Genomic DNA, 25,594 nt, shown 5'->3' with positions numbered 1-25,594 from the left:
TCTGTTCTGTATGCCAGGCGAAAGTGCAGTTTTTACACTATAGTTGTAAGGACTCTGAAATTTTCTTTTAACCTATTCTCATCTTTATTTTTTTTTCACAGCATGACAACATCATGTTTCACAGACTCTGAACTGGTAAACATCCTATTGGTTCCAGTCTAGAAAAACAGAAAGCACCAGCAGTAAGACATTAACCTGCATTCATCCTTTCACCATTCACTTCCTATGTTTTTTTTAAACTGCTGCAACAGCATGACAATAATTCTAAAACTTAGGTTGGCTGCACAACGACAAAATTGAATATGTGACACTGGTGGACTCTCTGTTCCAACAGCAGAACAACCCCTCTGTGAGGCACAACAACAACAACACTGGGGACATCTGCACTCAGCATCAAATTGAGATGAAACCTCCCCCTGAGATCAAAATCTCTGCTCACACTGTGACGTGGGTTGATGCCTTCTATCCCCTCTGACTGTTGGAACAATTCTCAAACCAGTCTCTGATGTTGTCATGTCAGAAACAACCTCTTTGTGTTTGGCATTGATCCAACGCTTTTTAGCTTATTGTTCTTGTTGTTTCTAGAAAACTTTTTTTAAAGTTTGTTTCCAAGAATGTTTTCTTGGCTGAGTGACATGTTTTGTTTAAGATCAGGCTAAGCTTTAATTAGAGTTTATAACTATCTTATCTAAATAGATATATGTATGTTGTTGATCATAATATGGGAAATTCAACATTTTGGCTTAGCTTGAGTTAAGTAGGCCTTTAGCTACATTGTAGGTTTAACTTAAAGTATTGCAGGGCTAATTTAACTATTTCATGCTTTATCTTATCTTTCTGTTAATATATATATTGGCTAACTGTTTTTAAGATACCTTGTATATTTAGCTAGCTAGCTATTTTAAAGCTAACTTTTGTTCATGTATGCCCTCTCTTTGTTATGTTACCTTTGGTAGTATTTTCCTGACATTAAGCATTTTAGCTAGTTTTCAGGCTATTAGCAGTTGCAGTGCTCCTTTTAACTAGCTTAGCATTTCAACAATCCACTAAACAAAATTCACATAAAAATAATTGTTTGCAGTCGTAGTGCATTCAAAACAAAGAAAACCAACTAATTTGAGGTTTTCTTTATCCACTCCCAATCATTGGAAGGTTGATAACTTTCCACTTCATCTGTTTGTAGATAAGCGGCGGAGTCTGCACTCGACACTGCTATTTGGCACCTTTTATATCCCAGCAGTGGCCATCACACCTGCAACAACAACATATTTTAAACATATTATCTGTGGCTCTGTGACAATCTTTCGAGCTGGTCACTGAGGAGCGGACAAGTCGCCTCAGTCACTCTGAAGTCACTCAGTTCATGTTTTCCTAAATAAGGATTCACATGGAAGATACCCCGCAGTGTTTGTGTTGGTCAAGACTCATATCAGCCAACCTTTTTTTTATATAAGAGAGAAGGACAGGAAGCAGGAGGGGTTTTTGGACAGTATAAAGTGAAAAATAATACAGGAAAAGAAATGCAGAAAATTACTTTTTTGTTTGTTTGTTTCAGTATGAGTAACAACTTTGTTACATGTGTTGAAAAATCTCAATATAAACTTGACAATCCTGTTGTTTAGTTATATTGGCAAATTTAACTATTTTGCCTGTTTATTTTATTCACTTCTTTTAAAACCTTTGACCTTTTTGCCCCCCTTTTGCCCTAATTTTGTCCTTTTTCTTCTGGTATAAACTTTAGCTATAGACTTTTTCTTGCTTCCACAATTACTGTGTATTTATATTTAGTTAACTTTTAATAATTTAACTGAAAAACGTACAACTGAAAACCATTTGCTATGAGGTAGGATATTTATTTGCTAGTCTTCTGTGGGTTTTAAAAAAAATCAATTTAATAACATTTAGTTCCTTGTAAACTCTTTGATGAACTCTATACTAGTCTTTTTTTTTTAGCTCTGTTTAGCTGCTCATGCTATTTTCTTGCTAAGTTTTCTAAAATAGTTGCCTAACAGAACTCTTCAATCTATCTAAGCTACCATTAATTTCTCTTATGGCTTATTTTAGGAAACTCAGGTTGGCTTAATTTACAAAGGATCAATGTTCACACTTGCATTAATGAATACATTTTTGGCCGTGAATGTAATTATTTGGGCTCATTATCTTATGGCTCTTTTAAATTCTCTTAAATTTAAATCTCTCTTATGTATTTGCCAAACTCTTAGTTAACTTTCAGCTTTTAATTAAAATTTTATTTTATCAATCTTAAAGTAACTGTTTATGCATTTTAGCTTTCTTTAGGGACTTTTATCAAGAAAGTTTTAGCATATTTTTTCATTACATTTCACTCCACATTAGTTGTAATTAAGTTAGTCCTTTCTGGGCTACTGTAGGAGAAGAACATGACAAGCGTCCTAGCAAACCGTGTAGTTTCTGGCCTCTTTCTGATGAAGTTTTGATGGTAACAAACGGGTCTAAAGATCTATTCAGTGACAGACACCAAATGTTAAAAACAAGTTTCAGGTAAAAATGTTGAGTTAAATCCAATGAGGATTTTCTCATGAGCAGCCACAGTGGTCCACTACCATGGATGGGATTTTTCCATAAATGACGTTCTCCATGCTGTTGACGTAGATCATGTTGATGGGTGACATCTTGGTAGGCGTGCAGCAGGGCCCCACGGTGCCTCGTGGGTTGGCTTTGTTTACCAGGTGGGCGTGTGGGTACTGCTGCCGGTGCATGAACTCACATTCTCCAGAGCAGTAGTTGGCCCGGTACCGTTTGGGTGCGATAATCCAGTCCCAGCCAAACTCCTCAAAATCAACGGTCAGTGCGTAGCGGCAGCAGCGTGTCTCCTCAGATTTTTCATTGCAGTTGAGACCCGAGTCACGGCGGGCTCTTTTGGGGCTGTCGAGAATCTTCACCTCAATGAAAGGTTGCTGGAAAAGATAAATGATTAAATAGACCTGAGTAAAGACTGGGCTCTTGTATTGTTATTTAAACGGTGTGGACTAGACTGAATGTTTGAGTTTTGATCAGATATGGACTCTTTCTCAAAACCTTCTGTAGTGGCTTCAACTTAACCCCCGAGGACCTCGGTTACCTTTGAACAAACTTAATGCAAAGATGACTCTTTGTGTGAAAAGCTGAAAAGTTTTCATACCATCCATATATGTAGAGAATAGGACTCACCAGTCCTTCATCTCCGGGCTCTGCAGACGTCACAGCCAAATCTTCTCCTCTGGAGTTGTAGGCGTTGATCTCGACACCATAGTTGCCCCCTGGCTGACGGAGCCAGTTCTGCAGCAGGGACTTGATGTCCATGTTCTGCCAGGATCCGGCCCCAGCGTTTATGTCGATCTTCAGGGAACGGACCCTGACCCTCGTATTGTTTCCCTCCCTCCCAGGTTTGAGCTGGGACAGCTGCAGGAAGACGGTGGTGACCATGTCAGCGGGCCGTAGATGAACCCACAGCTGAGCGCTCAGGATGTTTCTGGGCTGGATCTTAGGGCTGAGGCTAAAGAGACAGCAGGAGGACAACTCCTCCTGGGCAGTGGGGTTGGCTAAAAGGAACATTGACATACATCACACAGATGTTGTTTTACATTACTATGTCACATATAAACTGTTGCCTCTAGGTGTCCCATGTTTTTGAGGAGGCAGCACAAGGATATTTTGGCATAATGCAATTATTAACAAAATTCCGAATGTACATGCATGTTTACTTAGACCAAGAAATATTGTTAGCAAAAGACAAACAAAAATGATCAAACATTTCAAGAGTTTCCTCCATTAGCATACAGTATACCTTTAACAGGGAAATATAGCAAGAACGGGTATAAAAGGAGCATCAACCAAATGCACTGGCTGACCCTTCCTTAGTCAGGGTATGTCTCCAAATGTTCAGAATCGTCGTTGGTCCTCCGTCATCATGACAGAGATTCAGACCACAGTGACAACTGAAGTGGAGCAATTTAACAAAGTGTACCAATGGAAATGCAGTTCTTACTGCCTGGTAGATCTGACCACACTGTCCAGATTGATCAAAATACCCTTTAGTACCTCCTCTGATCTATCTGATCATTTAGTTTTATCTTAGGTACATATAAACACCATATCATATCATCGTCTCCCGTTTTCTTTGATTACGCCTGAAAACGAACTTTACGCACGGATTTTACGCACGGGTTTTGTTCTTTACGCTATACTTAAGGCTTAATGTGAAAGCAGAAAAAAATAATTTTTAATGTATTTACGCTTGGTGGCCATAGTAATGATGGTCTCAGTCGTGGCGTGGTCCTCGTCCTCCACGCGCGGGTCGTACTGGTCCAGGAGCTGCGTCAACGGAGGCGCCTTGGGCAGCAGCTGACGAATCATGTCCCGGCTGATGTTGGGAGCCTGCTCCAGCCGCAGGATGCTGAGGATCTGGGACTTGATGAGTTGGAGCCTCAGCTGTTTACTTTGCTCCCGGAAATCGCAGGTAGAGCACTGCTCTCCATTTTCTGTAAGCAGCCTTGAGGTCTGGATTGTTTCCATGGAGGTCTGGTTCGTCCCCACGGAGGTCTGCTCATACCCCTGGGAGAGACGAGGAAAGAAAAGGACGAAGAAAGTAAGGTGGAACAAGAGTAGCATCCTGGGGTGGATGAAGAGCTTAGTGCTAGTGACCGTGGCTTAAATGAGTCTGAGCCCGCACTCCAGAACCTCACGATTGGCTGCAAGGAGCAACTCATTTGTGTCAGACACTTAAAGAGGTAGCGAGGGACTAAATGCAGAGTTTTCCAGTTTGATTACACGCAGTCATAAAATGCGTGTTTTAAGGGGTTAATTTTAGACCCCAAAAAGCCCCCCAATTTTCATAGAGCAATAATCTTCAAGACTATTTCCAAACATACTTAAGTACAGTATATGTATTTATTATTTTTTTCTAGTCCCGATAGAATTAAACTACCCCCCCTTAACACCATGATAAAAATGAACTCCCTAACGTCCAGACTAAATCTTGTTGCTGAATAAAGAATGTAAGGTTTCTTACCTACTACCGTGTCTTTCCCCTGAGCTTCACTGAAGGGACAATGTCCTTTATGTCCTGTTTTACTTTTCCAGACAAAGAGTAACATCTCTTTGTACAAAGAGTTTTTTGTTGTTTTTGGTCTCATCCGACCAAAGGTTCTGGTTTTAGTTGTTCCACCTTTCTTCAGGTTATTCCCAACAAGAAAAGCTGAGTAAAGAGTTGTCCTGTCAGCAGAAGTTGGATTTGTTTGGTCAACATCGTCACAGTCTGTCTCTATGGTCTGAAGTGACCGTGGTTGACAGTTGTTGTTCAGTTTCTCTTCTGCTTGTGAAGAATTCCTCAGGACTTCTTACTCCAGAGTTTTGCTGAAATTGGATTTAATGAGCCCAGAAACCGTTCTTGGTCACGTTCAGATGTTCACGTTCAGATGTTCACACTCACAAACATTTTCATAGTTTAAAAAAAAAAAAACACTTTATATTAGTATGAACAGAGCCTTTAAAAGCATCTGTTCACCACAGATCTAGCTGAATATGTTCAACAGTAAATAATTAACCTTCAGAGGTCTTTGGCTGTATTTGGGTTTACACAGTGTGACTGCTCCTCCCACCATTCAGGAGCAGGAGCCGGAGCCGGAGCAGGAGTGACATGACTTCAGCTGCCTGTTTATCACCAGCTCTGAAGGTGGTGGAAAGCTCAAGTAAACCTGTCTGAAGAGAAGGAGAGTAAGTTCATTTTTTTTTTTTTTTAGGATATTTTGTGTGACTGCATTTATTCTTAAGATATTGCTACGTTTGAAGCTGCTAAACGGGTCAGTTCTGTTTATTTCATCAAGAGTGGCCAAAGACTTGGCTGCAAAAACTCCTGAATGGACTCTGTGTGTTTTATGTTTAAACCTAAATGACCTTGAGGCTTTGGAAACTTGTCTTTCCAGATTTGACTGTTAAACAGGGGGCCACCTACTGCAGTTATTCAGGTTCAGGAAAAAGGGCATTCTGAATAGGTCAGCAACACACTGTTGATGTCTACGTTTTTGTTTTTGATTTTTATTTCTGCAGTTATGGAATTTATGACCTCCCTGCCAACATACAGAACCACCGGTGCTTCAGAGTTTTAGTGAGATGGGATCTAATGAGTCCAGATGCTGTTCATGGTCATGTTCACATACGGAGAAGGATGACGTTGGCTGCAAACAAGAACCACAAGAAACTGAAGTATTTCTCCAGGACACCCAGTGTGATGCAGAAGAGATGACAGTAGGAGACAGTGGTCCCTTGAATCTTGACCCTGTGGTCTCCAAACCTATCCTGGACTTTGCTCAGAAGATGTCAGAGGACATTATTACCCAGGCTTTGCAGCTGTTCTGGGAAGTGGAGATTCAGTACAAGGACTTGCCCTTTATTGACAGTGGCTCTGATTACATTATATGACCAGAAGGGAGGAAACCGGAGCAAAGTCATCTTTTACTGCTGCCCATGAACTTCAACCAGGTGGAGTTCCTGTCATGCTGGAGGATTGCAGCTGCATTTCTGTAGTCTCCGCAGCACGTACTCCACAGTTTGTTTTTGGGGTTTTTGTACATTGTAAACCACCGAAGCATGGTGAAACTGTAGTTGCAAAATCAAATCATGTAATTGTATGGTTTTTTTGGAAAATAAGTCTTAGTCTTAGTCAATGTCACAGAAGAGATATGTCAGCATTTTCAAGATGACACTAGTTTTAACGATTATGGCTAATTATTTCTACCCTGACTACTAATAACCTGTGAATGTGTAGTGAATGACAACTTAACTTAAGAGAGCTACAATTCCAAAATGTCCACTGAAGTTCAAACAATACCAGCAGTGTATTTTATCATAACGTACGTCACGGATGAGTTGTGACAACAGTATGAGTGAGAAAACAACACCTGTCAGACACCTGTCTAACAGGACAAGCTTTTCTTCCACTGTGTTAACTCTATAGCTGCTGTGTGTACAGGAACACCTAACCACAGAGTTACACTAGTGACTTCATTTCATATGAGCCCTGACAGAACAGACTGAGAGCAAAGTTAACCTGACTTTTAGAGGATCGTATATAATGTAGTATTTTCAAATTACACTTTTTTTCATCCCAAAATGCAAATGTCTTTGCAATTAAATTAACATTTGAAAGCATAGGGAAAAAAAACAAAACAAAACACCAGAAACAAAGTGAAGTAGAGAAAACAAGTTATATACCTATAGGTCAGACTGATACACACAAATAAATAAACAAATCCAGAAGACCAGAAGAACTACACCAAATAGTCCAAATATAACCATGACATTTACTAAAAGTTATTTTAAAACTATCCAAAGGATACTAATAGTGAAGCCATTCACTGTTGGTCAAATGGCAAAAGCTATGGCTAAGCTTTGATAATATTAGGTTAGATATCACAAAATGTCCTAAACAAATAAAGTGCAAAATTAGCAACTCTATGGTGCAAAAAAAAAAAAAAAACTCCAATAGCTTGGAAAGGGTTGAGAGATGCAATAAAAAGGGAAGCAAAATACAGATGGCAATGGCTTTTTTCAATACATAATTTCACCAACAGGTGTCGCCCTTACCCCAGTAAACTTGCATAACTTATCACAACAACGTCACGTCAGTAAAGCGCATGTTAACGTTTCTTGTCTGTTCATTTCGCTTTCATATTAGATAGTGCGCCCACTACCGCTTATCAGTTACACTGTGTATCAACGTATTAAGTAAGCTTGGTGACAGTTATGAACTCATTTTGAATCATAATTTGGAAAGTAAGAAAATACTCTTCAAACCTCTTTTGGATTTAAACTAAGCCTCTCCAGAACTCACAGCGATCACCTGGACCAAGAAAGAACTTCCTGTAAAACTAGACACAGGAAACGCCCCTTCCGCCCCCTCATACGGCACACCGCGGACATGACGTGTTTAATTTTACATCACACAAGTACATGTTTAAATATACTTATAGTACACATGTCTACTTGCAAGCGCGGCAGGAGCACCATCCCGTGTCCTCTTCCAGCCGCCAGGTTTGGAGCCGTGGTGGTAGGTGTGGCACCCCAAAGAAAGCTAATGGTAGTCAGGAGGTAAGTCAAGCCGAGGGCACCGCAAATGTGTATGTATAAGATGCAAATTTAACATTTAAAAAAAATTCAGTGGGGGCTGTTCGTAGTGCCGGAAAGCAATAGTTCAGAGAATATAAGTGATTGATAATAATTAAACAGGTGTCGTAGCAATAGTTTATTGATGTTTTTATTTTATCACAGCAAGAAAAGAACTGATAACAATGTTTAAAAAACACAAGAATAAGTGCAATTTGATGCACACTATCCGCCCAGTGGCTGGTTAAGATCCCTGCACTTGTGCTGTGTAGACAACAAATGGATATTTCCTTCAGAGGGAGGAGGCAGCAGCAGGTGGAGTCTTTCCTGCTAAGAGACAAAGCAGAAGAGATTAGTGTAAGTTGCTGCGGCAACACAACATAGAATTAGGTCAAACAAGAAAATGTGAGGTAGACTTCCCTAAAACTCCAAATTGTACAAAAGTAACATAATTTTTTATGGAATTGATGCACCATGTGGGGGTCCCCTCCTTTGGGGGTCCAATATATAAAAGGAGACCACTTCAGAAAACGTCTGGGCACCTCTGGTTTAAGAGATCACTAGGAGAGTATGGTGGTGTGTCCATCTGCAGCACATCTGCCCCCTGTCTGTATTTTCTTCTTCCTTTCCATTTATTTGTATTTGTTGTAGTAGCTACTGGTTGGAACCATTTACTGGGAAAACTGACATCCGTGCTAACCAATGCTAACCCCAAGTGATGTTATTTTTTTCAACCCAACTCAAAAAATAATTTTTCAAAGCTGTTTTGACGTTTCACCTGTTCACCAGCCGCCTCCTCGTCCACGACCGCGTCCTTTTCCACGTCCATGCTTGTGTTTACGCCCGTGTTTTTTATTGCCATGCCCATCATCACTGCAACTGCCACTATCACTGCTGCCGCTACGGCCAGGACTGCCACTCTCACGATGACGACGTGGGCTGTGGTCGTGATCACGATCACGATCACGGTCAGGGCTGTGTCTGTCGCCATGACGACCACCGCTATGTCGATCATCATCCCTGTGGTCCTTTCCATGACTGTCTCCTCCATGATGGTCATCATCGTGGCGATCTCTGCCGTGATCGTCGTCATTACGGCGCTGTCCTCCATGATGGTCTTCATCGTGGCGATCTCTGTCATGGCGGCCGTCGTCACAACGCTGTCCTCCATGATTGTCATCATTTTTAGAATCCTGCCCTGCACCTCGACTCCCATGACGGTCTTGGTCCCCTGGTTGCGGGCCAAGGTCATACCCAGATGGGTGGCTGTCTGTAAAAACAAAAAGTTCAAAGAAGTGAAATCCTTAGTCCTTTCTTTTTAGTATTGGTAAATCTCATGGTGGTTACATTGGTTACTTCTCTAGTCTTATAACAAGACAATCTCTATTGTAATCCCTAACGGTGACTTATTTATTCTCAGTTTATTTTGTGGAATCTAGAGTGGCACGGTGAGTGGATTCTTGCCCACCAGGTAGTTGGTGCTCTGTGTGATCCCACCTGATCTCCAAATCCCATGTTGGGTTGTGTCAGAAAGGGCATCCTGTGCACAAAGTCAATTCACTGTGATGACCACTGCAGTGACCCCTGATCAATGGGTAAGCAGAACGTCATTCTTCAGAAGATGGAGCTTGTAATTGGAGCATGCAGGGTACAAGCCCCGGTCTGACTGTTGTTTGATGAGCAAGCAGCAAAAATTGCTCCTTGCCCCCGCAGGCGTAAACAAACACGGACAGCCTCCCCTGCTTCGAAGTGAAGTTTTAACCAGTAATAGTCAAATTTTAATAACTCAGGTTTAATAAAAAAGGCTTTCTTAAAAAAGTTAATTTATTTACTGCTACCATTGACATGTAGGAAGTACAAGACATTAAGGTGTGAGAGGTTCATCCCATTAACTATCTACTTAATTTTTTTTAAAGCAGCTGAAACCTTTTTGCTGAACCCTTTTTCTTCACTTCTCTTCCACATTTTTCCAGCAGTTTTTCTGTTGTGCTGAATGATTTTTTGTTTTTCAGCCCGGGAATTTTACTGACTTATAGAACAATTGGACTTCTCTTAGTAGTTCATGTTAAATGAATTTAAACGGAACTCAATATATTGATAAATAAAACTTAAAAACTAGAAAAATGAATGCATCTTACCTGAGCTGCTGCTGAACATTTCTGGTGTCGATCGTCACTCTGGATGGTGACGATGATGATGATCTACTCTAATAAATACATGGTACTGGGTGGTGCCCTTTTGGTTCCAGCCAAACCAGTTTGACATGTCAGTAAAAGTAACCACATCAGGAAACGATACAAAATAACAAGGACTGAAAACATAACAGTAGGTAAACATAAGGACTTCATGTACTCCTGAAACAGAAGCTAAAAGTGATGCTAATTGGAGTCACATTGTCCTTTGTTGCTTCTATAACCGTGGGGTAAAAAAAAAGAGACTCTTGGTAAATGTGTTTCTTTACTGTGGTTTCTGCCAGTGCAGACAGAGGGCAGTGCCTGTATTAACCCGTCTGGCACTGCTGCATTCTTGTCTCATCCTGTCAGCAGGGAGGCCGAGGGAGAGGCGTTGGCTTTAACAGAGCGCAGACTTCACCACACGTAAGAAAACAAAGGAAAAAAAACCACATGTTTTAATTGTGTTCAACTAAATTAAAAAAGAGTAAAAGACATGTTGGATGGCAGCAGTTTTTAAATCGACATAGGTAGTAGAAAGGTACGGATAAGGATAAGTGGGCCTCACACGTACTAGAGCTGCCTCTACCACCTGCATAACAGTAACAGATTAGAAATATCTTTACACTGAGACAGTGGTTCCCAAAGTGAGGGCGGGGGGGTTATTTTGGGGGGCACAGCAGGTCAAATTAATTAAATTAATATTTCTTTATTGGTGCCACAGTGAGGGGAAAAATTCACTGTAATGATTGTCGTTTTTATGACATTAAAAAATACCTCATAAGCAAAACTATATGGCAATTTCTATCTCAGTTCCAAGAACTTCTGGGGGTGTGGAAACAGGAAATGGTTGACAGATTAAATTCAGAGGACAAATGTAGTTTTTTTGTGTGTCTGCATATGTACAGTGACTTTATTGGAGGGTCAAATAAGTCACTTATCTCTCTGTCTTTGTCAGTGGGGTCTGTTCTGGGAGTAACTAATCCAGTCAGCTCTGTGAATGACTCATGCCGTTGCTACGACATGGCACAGCATCCTCTCTTGATGTGACCTCAACACAACTGAGACACAAAAGCTGTGCTGTCAGGTTGACACGTCACATATGTCTGGTATTTAAGGTCCAATCCAGGTTTCCCAGGGCAACGTCAAGCACCTATCAAAGTCTATTTTTAAACTTTGTCGTCGCCTCAAAGTGGAGAAAGAACTACAAAGATGTGAGTTCTTAACTAACTTTTATTTTTCTAACTATGAACAAATAATTAGAGTGCTATAGGTAGTCGAAAATAAACAATAAGAAGGAACGAAAAAAAAATCACTGACACGTTACATTCAGAATATTTCATCTGCACGGACAGAGTAAAACAAATAAAAGAACATGGTTTCACCACTGACGCAGGATTGAAGTGAGCTGCCGAGTCAAAGATCACTTCAAATCAGTGACATCAAATTCAGTGGCTGACCTTAACTGACAGTTCTCTTATTTCTGTTGCTGATTCTCTCTTACAATCTCAGTGTTATGCTCCACTTTTTAATTCTGTTCCCCATGTTAGGGAACCACACGACACGAACATAACATCTGAACCACAGTTTAAGTACGGCAGCATCTTTCTGACATGGAATAAATAAAAATCTGTGCTGTTTCAGTCTCCAGTGTCCATAAACACACACACACACACACACACACACAGACAGTCAAAATGACATTGATACTATATATTTTTTGGAAACTAACTTTTTTTTGCTGTTTTGAGTTTTGTCATTAAGACTTTTGACTTTAAACTGGCAGTGTCAAAGTGAATACAGTTGCAGGACAACAACGACAGTTTCTACAATCAAATGATGAACTGACAATTAATAAAAACACAAAACAAAGTCCAATTGTAAACATTATCAACGTTAAAAATAATAATGCCATACTTCTTGAACATTAGAAAGACTTAGGATTTAATCTAACCTTTGGCTGAGAAAAGCTTGGAACTCATCTTTGATTTGATTGGCTGAAATTTTGGATCCAACTTAAGGGAGATTCAATAGTAACTAAATGTGACACTATGTACATATCAATCACTGACAAAGGGTTTACTGTCTTCATTGGTTGTGCATTGATAACAAAGGGCCAATACGCTGCAAATAAACATTAAGAATAAGCAGTAAGGTCGTAGTAATGTGCTCATTAACATCAAGTGTCACCAGGACTATAATACAGTACACACCTGTCTAAAGATACACCCGTACAGATGTGCCTACAGCATTACAGCTACACTTATTTACACTGAGATATCCACACACTAAATACTGTACACTTTATCTTAAATAGATGAATAAATATCACACACACACACAAATGCACACACGCAGTAAAGTGTTTTCAGAGGGGAAGATGCATTACTCCACCCTGTGATGATGGCGCTGTAACCAGGCCACAACAGCATGGTCAAACCAAAACCTCTGCCACAGCGGAATTTACCCAGCATTCCAATGGTGGCGCTGTCTTTTCCTACAAAGCTGACGCTAAAATACATTATATATATATATTTTTTTTTTATATATGTGTGGGAATATTTTTATATTTATTACAAAACTGACAACAGACACTGACGACCTTATACGAAGTTGAAAGCGGGTTCTGGTGTTGGGTGTTCGTGACCAGTGTCTCCTCAGAGCATACCGTCCAAGTTCTTCTCTGCGTTCTGTTTGTCTGCTGTGCTTTCCTGGTGGCTGTACTGGTTGTGGTAATCACGCAGGATGGTCACCACGTCGTGGTGGCCAAAGTGGACAGCCTCGTCCATCGGTGTGTTTCCCCACCTGCAGGACATTCATCAAATGATGTGTATTTACTTTGTTTTCATTTGAACTCTTAACCTTAGACCTCAGAAGCACATTTGACCACCTGAAGTAATTACTGTGCATCAAGAAGGGGGCGCTCAAAGCACAGTTTGACTCAGGATCCTTTATGAATGGTCAAAAAGTAAGCAATTGGAGTTCCTTAACTCTCCCTCAATGGGGAAATTCAGTCAGTCTTTGCAACCCACACAGGCTACCACAGGAGGCGCCATTAGGGATATGAGGTTCCTCTGGGGCTCAAACCTACAGCTCTCTACATGTAAGGCAGACGTGCTAACTGCTACACTATGGAACAAAGATATTAGTTTACTTTTACTGTCTGGGAACTGTTTCACAGTCCGTGTCACTCTCCCCTCAGCCAACCAGCCACAAGGTAATGTATACAATGTTGTTTCCTTGCTTTGCTAAAGGAGGACACATGGGCAATATCAACACAACAAAGCATCTGAGAAGCTTATGCTAAGCTAAGCTAGTTTGATTTTACATGTACAGTACAACTGATAAACCTGCAGAAATTAATGAAATTAAAATCAAGCAGTTTGTAGTTTCAAACACAGAATCCAAGAACTTTTCACACAATTACTAAAATATGGTTTCACTTTAAATATGACATCCACTTCTAAACTATTACTCATTTTATTGTCTTTACATTGTTTTTACACCATTTTTTATTAGTGCTCCATCCTGTGTCTGTCTGTGGATAGAAAATGTTACCTGTCCTTGGGAACTGGGTTGACTTTACAGGCCTCCAGCAGGAATCGAACCACCTCAGTGTGTCCTGAAAAATAAATTAAAAGCACAAATTGACTGAAAAAAAGAAGTTAAAATGGCTGACAAAAAAGAGCTAATAGGCCTTTTTGGTTAAAATATCTCACCAACAAAAATATCATAAATGTTTTGGCTTTAATACATGAAAATAAGGCTGTGGTTTCTACCTTCAGCCGCTGCCACATGCAGGGCAGTCCTGGAGTCGTAGTCTCTCTGCTCCATGTCCATGGAGGACAAAGCAAACCTATGGAATAATCACAAAAATATATGCTTTGTAAACCAAACAAAGGATGGAGGATTTGGAACAAGTGCATTAATGAAGTCTCTTTTTTTTACCTCCTCAGAGCTGAAACATCTCCAGTGTAGGCAGCAAACAGCAGGTTGATCACAGATTTGACCTAAAAATATGAAAAAGGCTAATTAAAAAATGTGCAAAATTTGAAATATTGAAATAAATTTGAAAATAGCAGAGGTCCACCAACACACATTGGGTGTAGAAATTAAGCATCCAGCAGATGGAGCTGTGGTGTGAAGTCATAACAACAACATGTGACAGAACGTTTGTCAGAAAGGCCATGTTGGGAACACACGGAAGTCAACTAGAGAGAATTTTGAAGAACGTACCCTCTGGTCTCCTCCCTCCCTGCGAGGATCGTATTTCTTTGCAAAGTGCCTCAGATTGTCGTAGTTGTGAAAGTTGAAGTGTGAAACCAGGTCCTGGAAAAACAATTTGAAACCTGTTAGTTTCAAATGAGATCACAAAGGACAACAAAAATGATAAATCAATATCTGGTGAAGGAAACAATGTGAACAGTGAATGTACCGTACAAAACTGAATTCCCCTGACACTGTTGCCCAGTTTGTCCAGAGGGGGCGACCAGCACATGATGCCCATAACATTTGGTACAACCAGCAGAATCCCACCAGCGACACCGGACTTTGCTGGCAAACCAACCTTTAAACAAACAAAAAAATGTGAACACAACTGCTAGGTCCCAAATTTTTCACAGAATTTTACAGTTAAAAGTAGAAACCAGAAAACTCACATGGAAAGCAAATTGTCCAGAGAAGTCGTACATTCCACAGGAGTGCATCAGGCTCAGGGTGTTCCGCACCGCCTCGGGGCTAAGAACCCGCTCACCTGTGATTGGGCAGAAGCCACCGTTGGCTAAAGTTGCTGCCATGACGCTGGCACTCTCACAGGTCACCTCGATGGAACACAACTGCCAGTGGGGAATCAAAAACAACTCACAAGTGGGACTTGAACAGTTTTTTTGTTTTGTTTTTTTCAAATATGCTGAGGTCAGTAATAATCCGATTTTATAATTTCATGGTGTTTCACAATTTATTCCAATATGGATGTACCTGGAAGTAAAAGTCGAGGATGGACGTCATATCCGTTCCCTCTGGAAAACACTGAAAGTGCAAACGCAAAAGTCAACTTGGGTAGATTAATTTGTCAGAAAAAAATGTAAATATGGGATGTGATGTAGAAAAAGAAAAGCACAAGAATAAAGCAGATTATTTTAGAGCTCACCTTCTTCTCTTTCAGGTAGTAACCAATGGCAAAGTTTCTGTCGCCAGACTCACGTTCTGACTGGAATCTGGAAATGTCACATAAATTATATGAAATCATCTGGAGTAAAGTAACTCCTGATGTTAATTAGAATTCTCTATCCTGGTGTTTTACTCACGTGGCGTTGCTGAAGCCCACATACTCATTTCCAGCCAGTTTGTTCATGAAGTTCATGACCTGCAGAGCAAAGCAACAGAGTAAGAGACATAGACTGACCATATTTAGACAGACTGGATCCAACTTACTAAAAATAAATAAATAAATAAACAAACAAGTAAAATAAAAACCACAAAAAAATCCGTATAATTTTATGTTCTGTAACTCTTACGCTGAGATCATGTCTAACTAGAGTTGTCCTGACAGATGGCACTAGTGAGCTTCTTTCCACTTTAAAGTGCAGTTAGAATCAAGTGTGTTCAGTCTGCTGCAGACCATCTTTTCTAAACTGCCTGTTGGCACTTCCTTAAAATAGCTTGGAAAAACAAATCTTGAAACCTGGGCCTGTCTTTCAGTGTCCTTGGGTGACTTGAAAGGCGCTTATAAATAAAATGTATTATTATTATTATTATTATGACTGTGGTTTAATCATCATATAAAAATGACAACAATCACACACACCTGACTGTAATCGTACACAACCCCTGACTCGTGGTGAGTGTGCAGATCAGCTGGATGTATTCCACTCCTAACTATTTATTGAAGTTCACATAAATAGATTTTTTTTTCAAATGTACTTTTTGTTACTACTATTTGTTCTTACTTTCATCTTTCTGTCCATCAACAATTGACTTGATATACACATCATATTACGTATATAACAAATAAAGTATAAATAATAAAAGCATAATACCATAAAATACACCCCAAAACACCCCCACCTACATACAGTACAAACATTAAGGTAAACGACAATATAAACACAAAGAAAATACAAACATCCTTTGGTTGAAATCAAACAAACTAAATACATTTTGCAACTTGAGTCAAACATTTTTTATACATTTTACTTCGATGACAGTGAGCTACGTATAGTTAGAGTCATGAGTTCACTTTCCTTTTCTAATGTCGTACAAGTTAAACAACAATGGACGGTCCACTGTTATGAATGCTTTAGGTCCAGGGCTGCACACATACTGTAGAACTGAGGGTTTTCTCTATGATTGAACCACCTAAAGCTGCAGTTATTATACAAATTAGACGTAAATTCTCTCAGATTAGGTTCCTAGATTTGTGGTCCTGGAACTGTGATCAAAATATCAAAGAGCTGCACGACTTCTGAAGTCCTTTACTAAAGTCTAACACTTCATAAACACGACAGCCATAAAAAGGGAAAATAGAATTAATGTTACTGTTAAAGTAAAAAAAAAAAAATATATACATCTATCAACAATGTTAAACAGATATACTCACATAGTCAAACTTCTCAGCATTGCTGGCTCCTTGCTAGAAAAACAAAACACATAATTTATTTTATTGTATATAAACATTCAATTGAATTTTAATATATATATATTTTTATTTAAACGACCAATCCTGCCTCTAATAAAATGTGTCTAATGCAGTGGCCACAGTGGGCATGTCTACCATTTTCCACAGCTACTGTTAAATTCTGTGTAGTACAGTAAGAAGCCCGGAGGTCACTGTCACTGGAGATGTTGTGGTAAAGTATTCTTTGTGTTGAGCTCAGACCCAGGTTATAAACTGACTTTATTTCTCTGTATCTTATGACAGAAACACAGTTGGAATAATTAGACCTTTTTCTATGCATTTCCAGGAATTGCATTCTTTTAAATGTGTGTAAACATGGACAACATGGGCATGGACCTCCACTACATATGGAGACCAAACAAAAGTCAATGAAATTTGGGTTTTAATTCTGCTGTATATTCCACATTTTTAAAAGGACATACAGTAAGTGTAGCCTGAGAAACACTGTATGATCATTCTTATTAATAAATACTGTATATGTTTTTAAATATCCCAACAGTATTCGACCTCATATGCTAAACCTCAATGTCCAATAGAACTGGACCAGCTTTAAATCTGTGTCTGAGGTATAAGCAGGTACCCTCGCAGTTTCCTGGATTTCAAGCTGATAATGTTTCTGATCTGACGTGACCTGCGGCCCACGCAGCTGTGTCTCCACCCACTCTCTCGCTCTCTTATACAGACTTGGTGTATTAGGTGCAGGCTGACGGAGAGATGCAGCTTTCAGCCAAATCCCCTTTCAGCGTGATTATCTAGAACCTTAATCTGCCTGCGTGCAGAAAAGTGTCAGAAACACATCCTCCAGATGACAGAGGGTTTAGTTTTTGGATGATTTTGCTTTTCTAGCTCGGTGGTTCTCATTTATTTTCTGTCATGCACCCCGCGCCTTAGGGACAGAAATGTTTCCACGCTCCCCAACCCACACCCACACGAATTGTAATACTATTGATAACTTGATAACATGTATATTTGTATCTGTACAGCCCACTGTATTATAATATACAAGATTTCCGATCATAACAACAGCAGACAACACTATGTGCTAATGGTTTTTTTTTAAACATACCTTAATGAGGGAGGTGCAGACGATGGCACCAGCGTTAACCATTGGGTTGTGAGGCTTATCTGTGAAAGAGTAGAATGATAAGGTCATTTCTTATTCAGAGTTTAAACCCAAAGTCACTCTCAGCATACAGAATGAAGAAAACAACAGAACAATTTAGTCTTTATTCACAACTAGACTTGATCCTTGTGTCCTTTGAATTCAACAGAGAAGACATTTTATTTTTATTAATGTATGAAGCACAGTAATGAATAATATCCACCAAATCTATGAAAACAAAATTAGAGTTATACTTTTTTTTTTCATATTTTTCATATCATATTAATTTTTTCTGTTCCACCAATTTTCTTGTTAGTTTTTTATGTTTAGAAATGCTGATTAACTAAATTGATTAATTTCAATTAATTACGATAAATCCACAGCTACCTCATCATTAATCAGATTAAAAATCTGAATTAATCATTTGACAACCCTACTTTACTAGTTTAATTTTCTTTATTAACTGTTCTCTCTTGTTCTGTCCTGTATCAGAGCTACAACCCCTCATTAACTTTTCATCACACTTTCATGGTACGGAGACCTTGATGGATCCTCTTACTTAGCTTGTCAGCCCTGCGGGAGAAACTCCAACGAGGGCTGACAGAGTCACCACACAGAGGAGAGGCTCTGGTCTGGCTGGCAGCAGCTGTATGTATCAGATTAGAAGTGAGGTGTCTGTTTTCTCACCATCCTCATTCAGGAAGAGCTTGTTGAACCTGAGGCCGCTGGGCTCTTTGCCAATGAAGCGGTGAACGTACTCTGTGCTGTGGTCGTGGACCGCCACGGCGTACTTCAGCGGTTTGACGCAGGACTGCAGGCAGAAGGGCACTTTGGTGTCGCCGACGGTGTGTCTACAAAAAGAATCACATTGAGATACAATGAAAACTAAATCAAATCCTTTTATGTTCTCGACTACTTGGCTTCATGATTAGGTCGGTTTTGTTCAGTGAAAATGTCAAAAGCCTCACCGCTGTCCATCAACAGTGCACAGGGCCACGCCCCACAGATCTGGACTGAAACGGGCCAACTGAGGGATGTAGTCTGCCACCTACAGGAACATCTGGTCTTTTAAATGTTGGCACAACAGCAAGAACAAGTCTGGTTTTTGCTCTATAATTTTCTTGTTTTCTCAACTACTGCACACTCACCTGACCTCCTGACAGGTTTTTGGCTTTGTCAAAGAGGTCATCGATGTGGGCGCAAAAAGGCTGAAAGTCCGGGATAACAAACTTCTTCCTGAATGCCTGGGTCAGCAAAACGATGTTGCTCTGGACACATCTGAGTGCGAAAGGAGGTCAATAGAACTCGAATTTTAAAATTTAAAGAACTTCATGTCTTCACCCTCCTGTTGTCCTTCGCATTTTGTACACACCCTACATCCTAGCAACAGGTTTGCATCAACTGGAACATTGATTTCTATTTACCAACTTTCTTTGTGAAAAATAAGCTATATATTAGGTAAAGTGTTAGTTTTTTTAAAGTGTTAGCAATGTCGATTCAGTATGACTAACGTCTTGACAAAATCCAACAATCTGTTGTATGTGGAATGTGATGTATGACATTCATAGCATATATTATTACTTTAGTAATGAAGTCAATTTTCTCTTGCTGAGACATTTTGTCTCAATAAGCTCATCAGTGCCGATGTAGTCCTTGTAGCATGTTATCCCTGCAGCAAAAACACATGCTTCACTCAGTGGCCGGCCACCGTGATTCCCTGTGTGAGGCTGAGCTCTAAAAATAAACCTGAAGAAGTGAGGAAAAATCCAGCTAGGAGCACTGAGGCTCCGGGGTCTGTTCGGTGAGGCCTCTGGTGAGACTTCATATGCCCTGACTCACCGTGCCGCCACAGCCCAAGCTGTTACTCTGTTGCCTCTCCGACGTTCTGTGCTGAAGCGAGGGGTCGCACCAATGGTGGGGCATTTAATGATGCGCATTATGTTATTACAACTAAATTAAATAATGCATGGTGTTTAGGAATGCATTTCAAAACATGTCTGTTTTGTTATATTTCAACGGCATGTTTCCTTCTTCTGGCTGCTTCATAATGAATTCAAACAGAGGTGGAAGCTGAGAGCTGATGAATAATTGATGACAGACAGAGACCCTTTACTGACGCTGAGTGAATGTGGACCAGACTCTGGTTGAGACCAGTACGACCAAGACTTTTGTATCTGCAGTTTGGTGAGAAAGCCTACTTCTTGAAGAGGTGTCGGTCCAGTGCTCCGTCAGACGTTTTCTTCATGGTCACCTTCAGCATCTCCATACATTCCTTCAGCCGGGGGTCTCCTGTGCGGAGCCCGGTAGCTTTAAGAGCCTACACAGAGACAGCAAGTGGAGAGGGTCATGATGAAGACAGACTGATGTTAAATCAATAAAGCTACGAGCCGTAGATATTGTTTCCTGAAAAGGAGAGTCTACTAAATCATAACACAACCTGAGGCAGGTCCAAGATTTATTCAGTGCAAATATATAAAGGGTTTAACCTACAAAAGCCACAGGAATTGTCATTTAACCAAACATAGGTGCAATTTTCTACAAATCCTGCAAAAACTATTTTTTGACAATACAATTAACTTTATTCCTATCCATCACTTCAGCATCTACCACCAAGTCAGAACTGTTTAAGTTTAGGACCAAAAATTATGTACGCCACAGGTTAAATCCACTTGTCTTCTCTGTGTCTCCTATGTTCAGTAGGACATGGTCTCCTACTTTTAGAGTCTCTGTGTTTGTCAGTAGTGCTTGGAGTAAGACTCACTGTAGTGAACTTGTGTGCAGGGATTTTCTCCTGGCCTTCGGCAATGGTGTAGAAAAGCAGGTCCTCCAGACTGGGCAGGATGCCTGCCTTTCTTCTCCTGGAGAGAACAAAAAGAAGAAAACAAAACAAGAGTGAGGCCTGTTTTTAGATGTAGACATTTAGCAGCAGAGGGACGGGGAAAAGATCTTTGACTGCAAAGAGAAGCAGTGAGTAATACATTAGTCACAAATGAATCCTGTAGCAGGAAATATAACCTCACATTTGCCTTATGTTAGTATTTTAAGCAGTGGAAGAATTTAATAATGCAGTGTTATACCAGCAACAAAACATTTAGGTCTATATTTAGGAAAATAAAATTCAGTTCCAAACTAGATACAAGATCATGAATTTTTCTTCCACAGGTTAATATGCTGCCATAAGGCCCATGTAATGTTAACAATAACTGCCAGAATACCAGCCACGATGGCAAATGACCCCATCAGGTAACCTTACCCAACAACACACTACAAGCCCCTTAACTCCAACAAATAGTTGAAGAGCACCAGTAATTTCTGCATGCACAAAGCCAAAAATATTTTGAACATTTCATGCATTTTTGTTATAATTCCTCTTTATAGGCAGAAAATGTGGTGTCATTTCTGGATTGTGACCCTTATATTGTCAGTTAAGATAAATTACTTCAATTTATTTTGCTATGGAATCATGTCTACTATAATGAAATGCAATATTTTGTTAAAACTATATTGCTAATTGTGTGCCGAGCGTTAGTTAAATTTTGTGATCTTGACAATAACCTTGAAAAAATGTTATCCCTAAATGCCTGATGACATTCATGAGTCATCTATGGTTTGGCTGGTATTCCCAGTATATCCATGGTATTCTTTTTGGAGGAAGGTTAGTGGTGTTAAAGGAAGGAAGAGAGAGTTGAGGTTAGCTGTTCACAGCAGCCCTTCTGCTATGATTCATGTTTACAGTTAATCTGATTTGCTTGAAAAGCCTTTGTGATGTCCTGCAGTGTATCAAAGCCCACAGCGCACTGCATTTAGGATGACAGACGATTCAGAGGCACAACTGTGTTTGAATTGTTTTTTTTAAGGCATTATTGTTATATATATATACACACACACATATACTGTACATATACATACATATATGTATATACATATATATACAGTCCGACTAAGCCCTGACACACTTAACTCTGGATCAAACACCCTGTGGTGTATACAAAGGGATGAAGGAATAGAAAACAAGGTAAGGAGGGGCAGGGACTCAAGTGCAGCCAATAGAGGGAATTGAGGTGGTGTGAAGGTCTAAGCAGTTTTGGGGTGATTGCAGGAAACTTCTACTTCTACTGGGAAAAAAAAGAAAAGAGAAAGATCTCTGAAACTGAAAATAATAAATGAAAAATATACTTACAATGCAAAACAAGCAGATCAACAACAGGAGAAAAGAGTGCAGAAGAAATATTGAATTAGAGACAGAGTAACAGTCACATTTACAGTACAAGCAGAATAACTGTGTTGCAACATTCCAAACTGAGAAGCGCTTACATTTTTTGAAAAAAACTAAAAACAAAAAAACAAACAAACAACAAAAGAAACAAAAAACAAAACTGTAGCAGGATGTCAGACTTTATTCTAAAAAGATACAAAAGACCGTCCTGCCTGCAGTCCAGATGTGTTTTCATTTTATTTTGAATTTATTGTACCTGACAACAATGCAGAAATGGCTTTACCTACCTGACTATATTAGCAAATTTACATTGGGTTGCTGTACTCACCTTCCAGGTTAGGATTATAAAGTAGGTCTGTATCTAAACAAAGGAATAAACCTTGTGGTAGAGAATCTGTCACTAAAAACCTGTGTGCTGACCTGAATTTAAAGCAGTGCAGTTAGCATAGTTAGCATATTTACAACATTTAATAAAGACTGTAGACATACAGAGAATGAAGGACAGAGAGTGACAGTACGTCCACATGTTAGCCACCTTAGAGATATAAAGGAAGCATCATCACCAATAGGTCATAAGTGGACATCTTGTAGAGAGTCATTAATGTATTCCCCACCAAAAGTCAGCTCTGTCAGTCATGGGAGTGAAGCAGAAAAACCAATGGCACAAAAAAGACACCGTTTTGTGCTGGGTTGTCCAAACTGTCTTCATGGGCTGCCAGGGCTAACTTCTACCTTTGTAAAACCTCAGCCGCTGATCATTGGTATAAAACACATTCAGCCTGTAACTAGAAACACTAAATATAAGATGTGCACCATTTGGGATTTTTTTGGCCAAGTTCTTTCCAATATTTGGTAGGTGTAATGTGCCAATCCTGTAGAAATATCTGTATCTGTAGAAGTAATAATCAGACCCAATCAATGGTTTAAGTGTTGGCTGCCTGACAGATGCCATGAAAAACAGGAGGAGGATGGAGGTAGATAAATATCTGGCAGTGGTGAAAGGCAGCACAGCACAAATCAATCTGTTGGAGTGACTCATCTGCTCCTTTGTGCCATTACAGCTGCTGGGCAGTGTGCCAACAAACTGTCTAACGCCAGCTACTACCGTCAGATCAATGCTGCCTGTGCCTTTGGGGTTCTGTTGTAAATGAAGAATCATTGTGGAAAATGTGGTTAAAACTGTAAAAAAAAGTATACTGTACATATGTATATATTTGAGGGGAGAAACAGCTTAGATTGGCCCTAACACAAAGTCTAATAATACCAAAAATACCTTAAAACAATATAAATACATACATTGAAATAAAATAAGTCAAAACAAGATTAATATGACAAAAAGGTATGGACTGGGTCTAGTACTACTATCTGCTGCCATGGAAAGGCAACATAATGAACAGTCAGTAAGTGCAGCAACACTGACATGGTAACTTGGAGGTAGTTAAAAATAAGCTCAGGATTACTAAATCTAGTACTAAAAAGGATCCCCGTGGACTTAGACGAAACTTAAATGTAACTCCAGGGAAACAAGGTGATAACTAGCTGTCCAGTTGGCTAATGACTACATAAACATGGACGACAGTTCAAGCAAATTGACCGTGAACAGAAACAAATTACGCATCTCCAGGCTGCTAAAGCAATGAGGCATTTTATTTCCAGGGAGAGTGCACACAGGTTGTACAGGGTTGATAGGATACTGAACTGATGTTAACATTAAAGATGACAAAACCTTTGTTCAATATAAGAAACATGGTGTACTAGAACATATATTTAGGAAGAACATATCTACGCCTTTGGGGTGGATAAGTAAAAATACCTTTCAGCTGATTTTTCACTATTGCGGAAGAAGCAACTGCAGATACTTTGACTATCAATAAAACAGCGAACGTTCCCTGCATCCCTGACACAGCACTGGTAAAAATATAGTTTAGTAAGTAGAAAAATTCCCAAAGGGAACTGAAGACTCAACACTGTCATTTTCTAAATACTGATATAGCACTTCACAGTTAAGAGGCAGTATGATGAGGATCACTGCCTGAAATGATGGTAACTAGTTTGAAGAGGAAATAGTGAGCTGCCCTGTTAACCTGTGACTTTGCTGTGATTTTTGGTCATCAAAAGCTTTTTGCCACAGAGTTACCTCTCAAGCTCTCTTCACTGTAGTCAAGCACTCATTTGCCCTCTGACAAAGTGATCATCTTCAGATTCATTCTACTCACTCCATATTTCCCCATTTCTGCGTCATTCTTATCGGTCACGTGTTGGTGGGTTATATATCGTATGATTGACCTTCACCAGACTTTATGAGCATGTTGTTGTGCTACTGATTTCAACAGTGACGTTGTGTTTGTTGACTGATTTACTGATAAGTGTTCCAACACAGTGAAACTGGTGCACCCGGCTAGTCACGACAGCCGTCTGCTTCAGTTTATCGCATCTTGCGGCCCCAATAAAAAAAATTCTTATTGATCAACTGGAAAGCACCACAACAAAGTAGTGATGTGCTTTAGTGTGGTTCTATTTATTACATTTATCGAGACAGTAGAAACTCGGCTTGTCCGATTATGGAAACCTTCGTGTACACCGCTACTTACATCTAGATGCCTAATCAAGATGGACTACTGTAAATTCTCACATATTCTTAATCATGGAAACCAAAAGAACAGCCTTTAATTATTTAAAAAAGTAATTCGACGTCAAGTCTGGTTCCATTCTGTGACTCTCGCAAAAATACCGAAACTTTATGGATCACCTTTTTGGTATCACATATCCATTCAAAACGAATGGTGAATGTATTAAAATCGCAGTTTTTCCCTATGGGATTCGGCCTACTACTACCTGCTACCGGCTAACACGCTCGCAACTAGCTCAAACGTCACTTACTTCTCCGTTGAAGAGTCTTTAAGAGCCTCATTCTGTCCGTCCTCCTTTGAGCAGAAGTTCCTCACGCCAGTCTTTCGGCCGATGTGCTGCGGAGCTCCCCAGCCCGTTAATGTCCTCTCTTTGCCGGTTGACCTCCCACTGGAAGCCCCGCTGCTGAAACAGGCGGCGGCTGCAGGTGCCGCTTTCACCGCCGCTCCGCAGGTGAACGGACGCTTCAGCTGGCATTGAAACAACTCAGTTAATGTTACTGTGGACCGAAAATGTAACATTTTCACCCCGCGGATTTAACTATGTAGAAAAAAATGAGCAGGTGCTATAGTAAAGCTCAATATACTAAAGAGATTCTTTCAGCAGAGATGGTCGGTTCAATTTTCTAACGGTTTCCTTAGTCAGCCGATGGCAAAGTCTGTGACAACCTACCCTGATGA

The 25,594-nt window shown here is 39.9% G+C and overlaps 2 protein-coding genes and 2 long non-coding RNA genes across 8 annotated transcripts; 2 read left to right on the top strand and 2 right to left on the bottom strand.

The window, feature by feature from the left end:
* Positions 1 to 154: 154 nt before the first annotated feature.
* On the bottom strand, positions 155 to 10,351 carry LOC103389516 (growth/differentiation factor 8-like). 2 transcript variants are annotated; one of them, XM_008324952.3, is made up of 8 exons: positions 10,260 to 10,351; positions 8,900 to 9,391; positions 7,813 to 8,451; positions 5,565 to 5,718; positions 5,030 to 5,373; positions 4,254 to 4,572; positions 3,190 to 3,560; positions 155 to 2,936 (listed from the first exon to the last, which is right to left on the bottom strand). In XM_008324952.3, exons 6-8 carry the CDS (start codon positions 4,531 to 4,533, stop codon positions 2,556 to 2,558), a joined length of 1,032 nt encoding a protein of 343 aa, XP_008323174.1. In that variant the 5' UTR covers positions 4,534 to 4,572; positions 5,030 to 5,373; positions 5,565 to 5,718; positions 7,813 to 8,451; positions 8,900 to 9,391; positions 10,260 to 10,351; the 3' UTR covers positions 155 to 2,555. The 2 variants fall into 2 exon arrangements, with proteins under 2 accessions (XP_008323174.1, XP_016894540.1); XM_017039051.2 differs by lacking the exons at positions 5,030 to 5,373; positions 5,565 to 5,718; positions 7,813 to 8,451; positions 8,900 to 9,391; positions 10,260 to 10,351 and having other exon boundaries at positions 4,254 to 5,011.
* LOC112488077 (uncharacterized) lies at positions 5,600 to 7,545 on the top strand. Its single transcript, XR_003051795.1, has 2 exons — positions 5,600 to 5,733; positions 6,067 to 7,545. It is a non-coding gene; the product is annotated as an uncharacterized LOC112488077 (long non-coding RNA).
* Positions 10,352 to 10,537: 186 nt separating the features above from the next.
* LOC112488078 (uncharacterized) lies at positions 10,538 to 11,641 on the top strand. The gene is made up of 2 exons (XR_003051796.1): positions 10,538 to 10,718; positions 11,251 to 11,641. It is a non-coding gene; the product is annotated as an uncharacterized LOC112488078 (long non-coding RNA).
* On the bottom strand, positions 11,508 to 25,594 carry LOC103389519 (glutaminase kidney isoform, mitochondrial-like). 4 transcript variants are annotated; one of them, XM_008324955.3, is made up of 18 exons: positions 25,167 to 25,435; positions 20,832 to 20,928; positions 20,269 to 20,387; positions 19,219 to 19,348; positions 19,039 to 19,118; positions 18,758 to 18,921; positions 18,035 to 18,093; positions 16,891 to 16,923; positions 15,599 to 15,657; positions 15,442 to 15,508; positions 15,270 to 15,320; positions 14,951 to 15,127; positions 14,728 to 14,859; positions 14,529 to 14,621; positions 14,241 to 14,302; positions 14,072 to 14,148; positions 13,851 to 13,914; positions 11,508 to 13,097 (listed from the first exon to the last, which is right to left on the bottom strand). In XM_008324955.3, the coding sequence occupies exons 1-18, from the start codon at positions 25,433 to 25,435 to the stop codon at positions 12,950 to 12,952; spliced, it is 1,881 nt and encodes a 626-aa protein (XP_008323177.1). In that variant the 3' UTR covers positions 11,508 to 12,949. The 4 variants fall into 4 exon arrangements, with proteins under 4 accessions (XP_008323177.1, XP_008323178.1, XP_024918310.1 ...); XM_008324956.3 differs by having other exon boundaries at positions 12,950 to 13,097; positions 20,832 to 20,922; positions 25,167 to 25,594; XM_025062542.1 differs by having other exon boundaries at positions 12,950 to 13,097; positions 20,832 to 22,245; positions 25,167 to 25,304.

Source organism: Cynoglossus semilaevis, chromosome 14 (assembly GCF_000523025.1).
Source record: "Cynoglossus semilaevis isolate Cse_v1.0 chromosome 14, Cse_v1.0, whole genome shotgun sequence".
NCBI classification, from domain to species: Eukaryota; Metazoa; Chordata; class Actinopteri; order Pleuronectiformes; family Cynoglossidae; genus Cynoglossus; species Cynoglossus semilaevis.
Note: the sequence above shows the minus strand (reverse complement) of the source record. Positions and strands in the feature narration are given on the sequence as shown.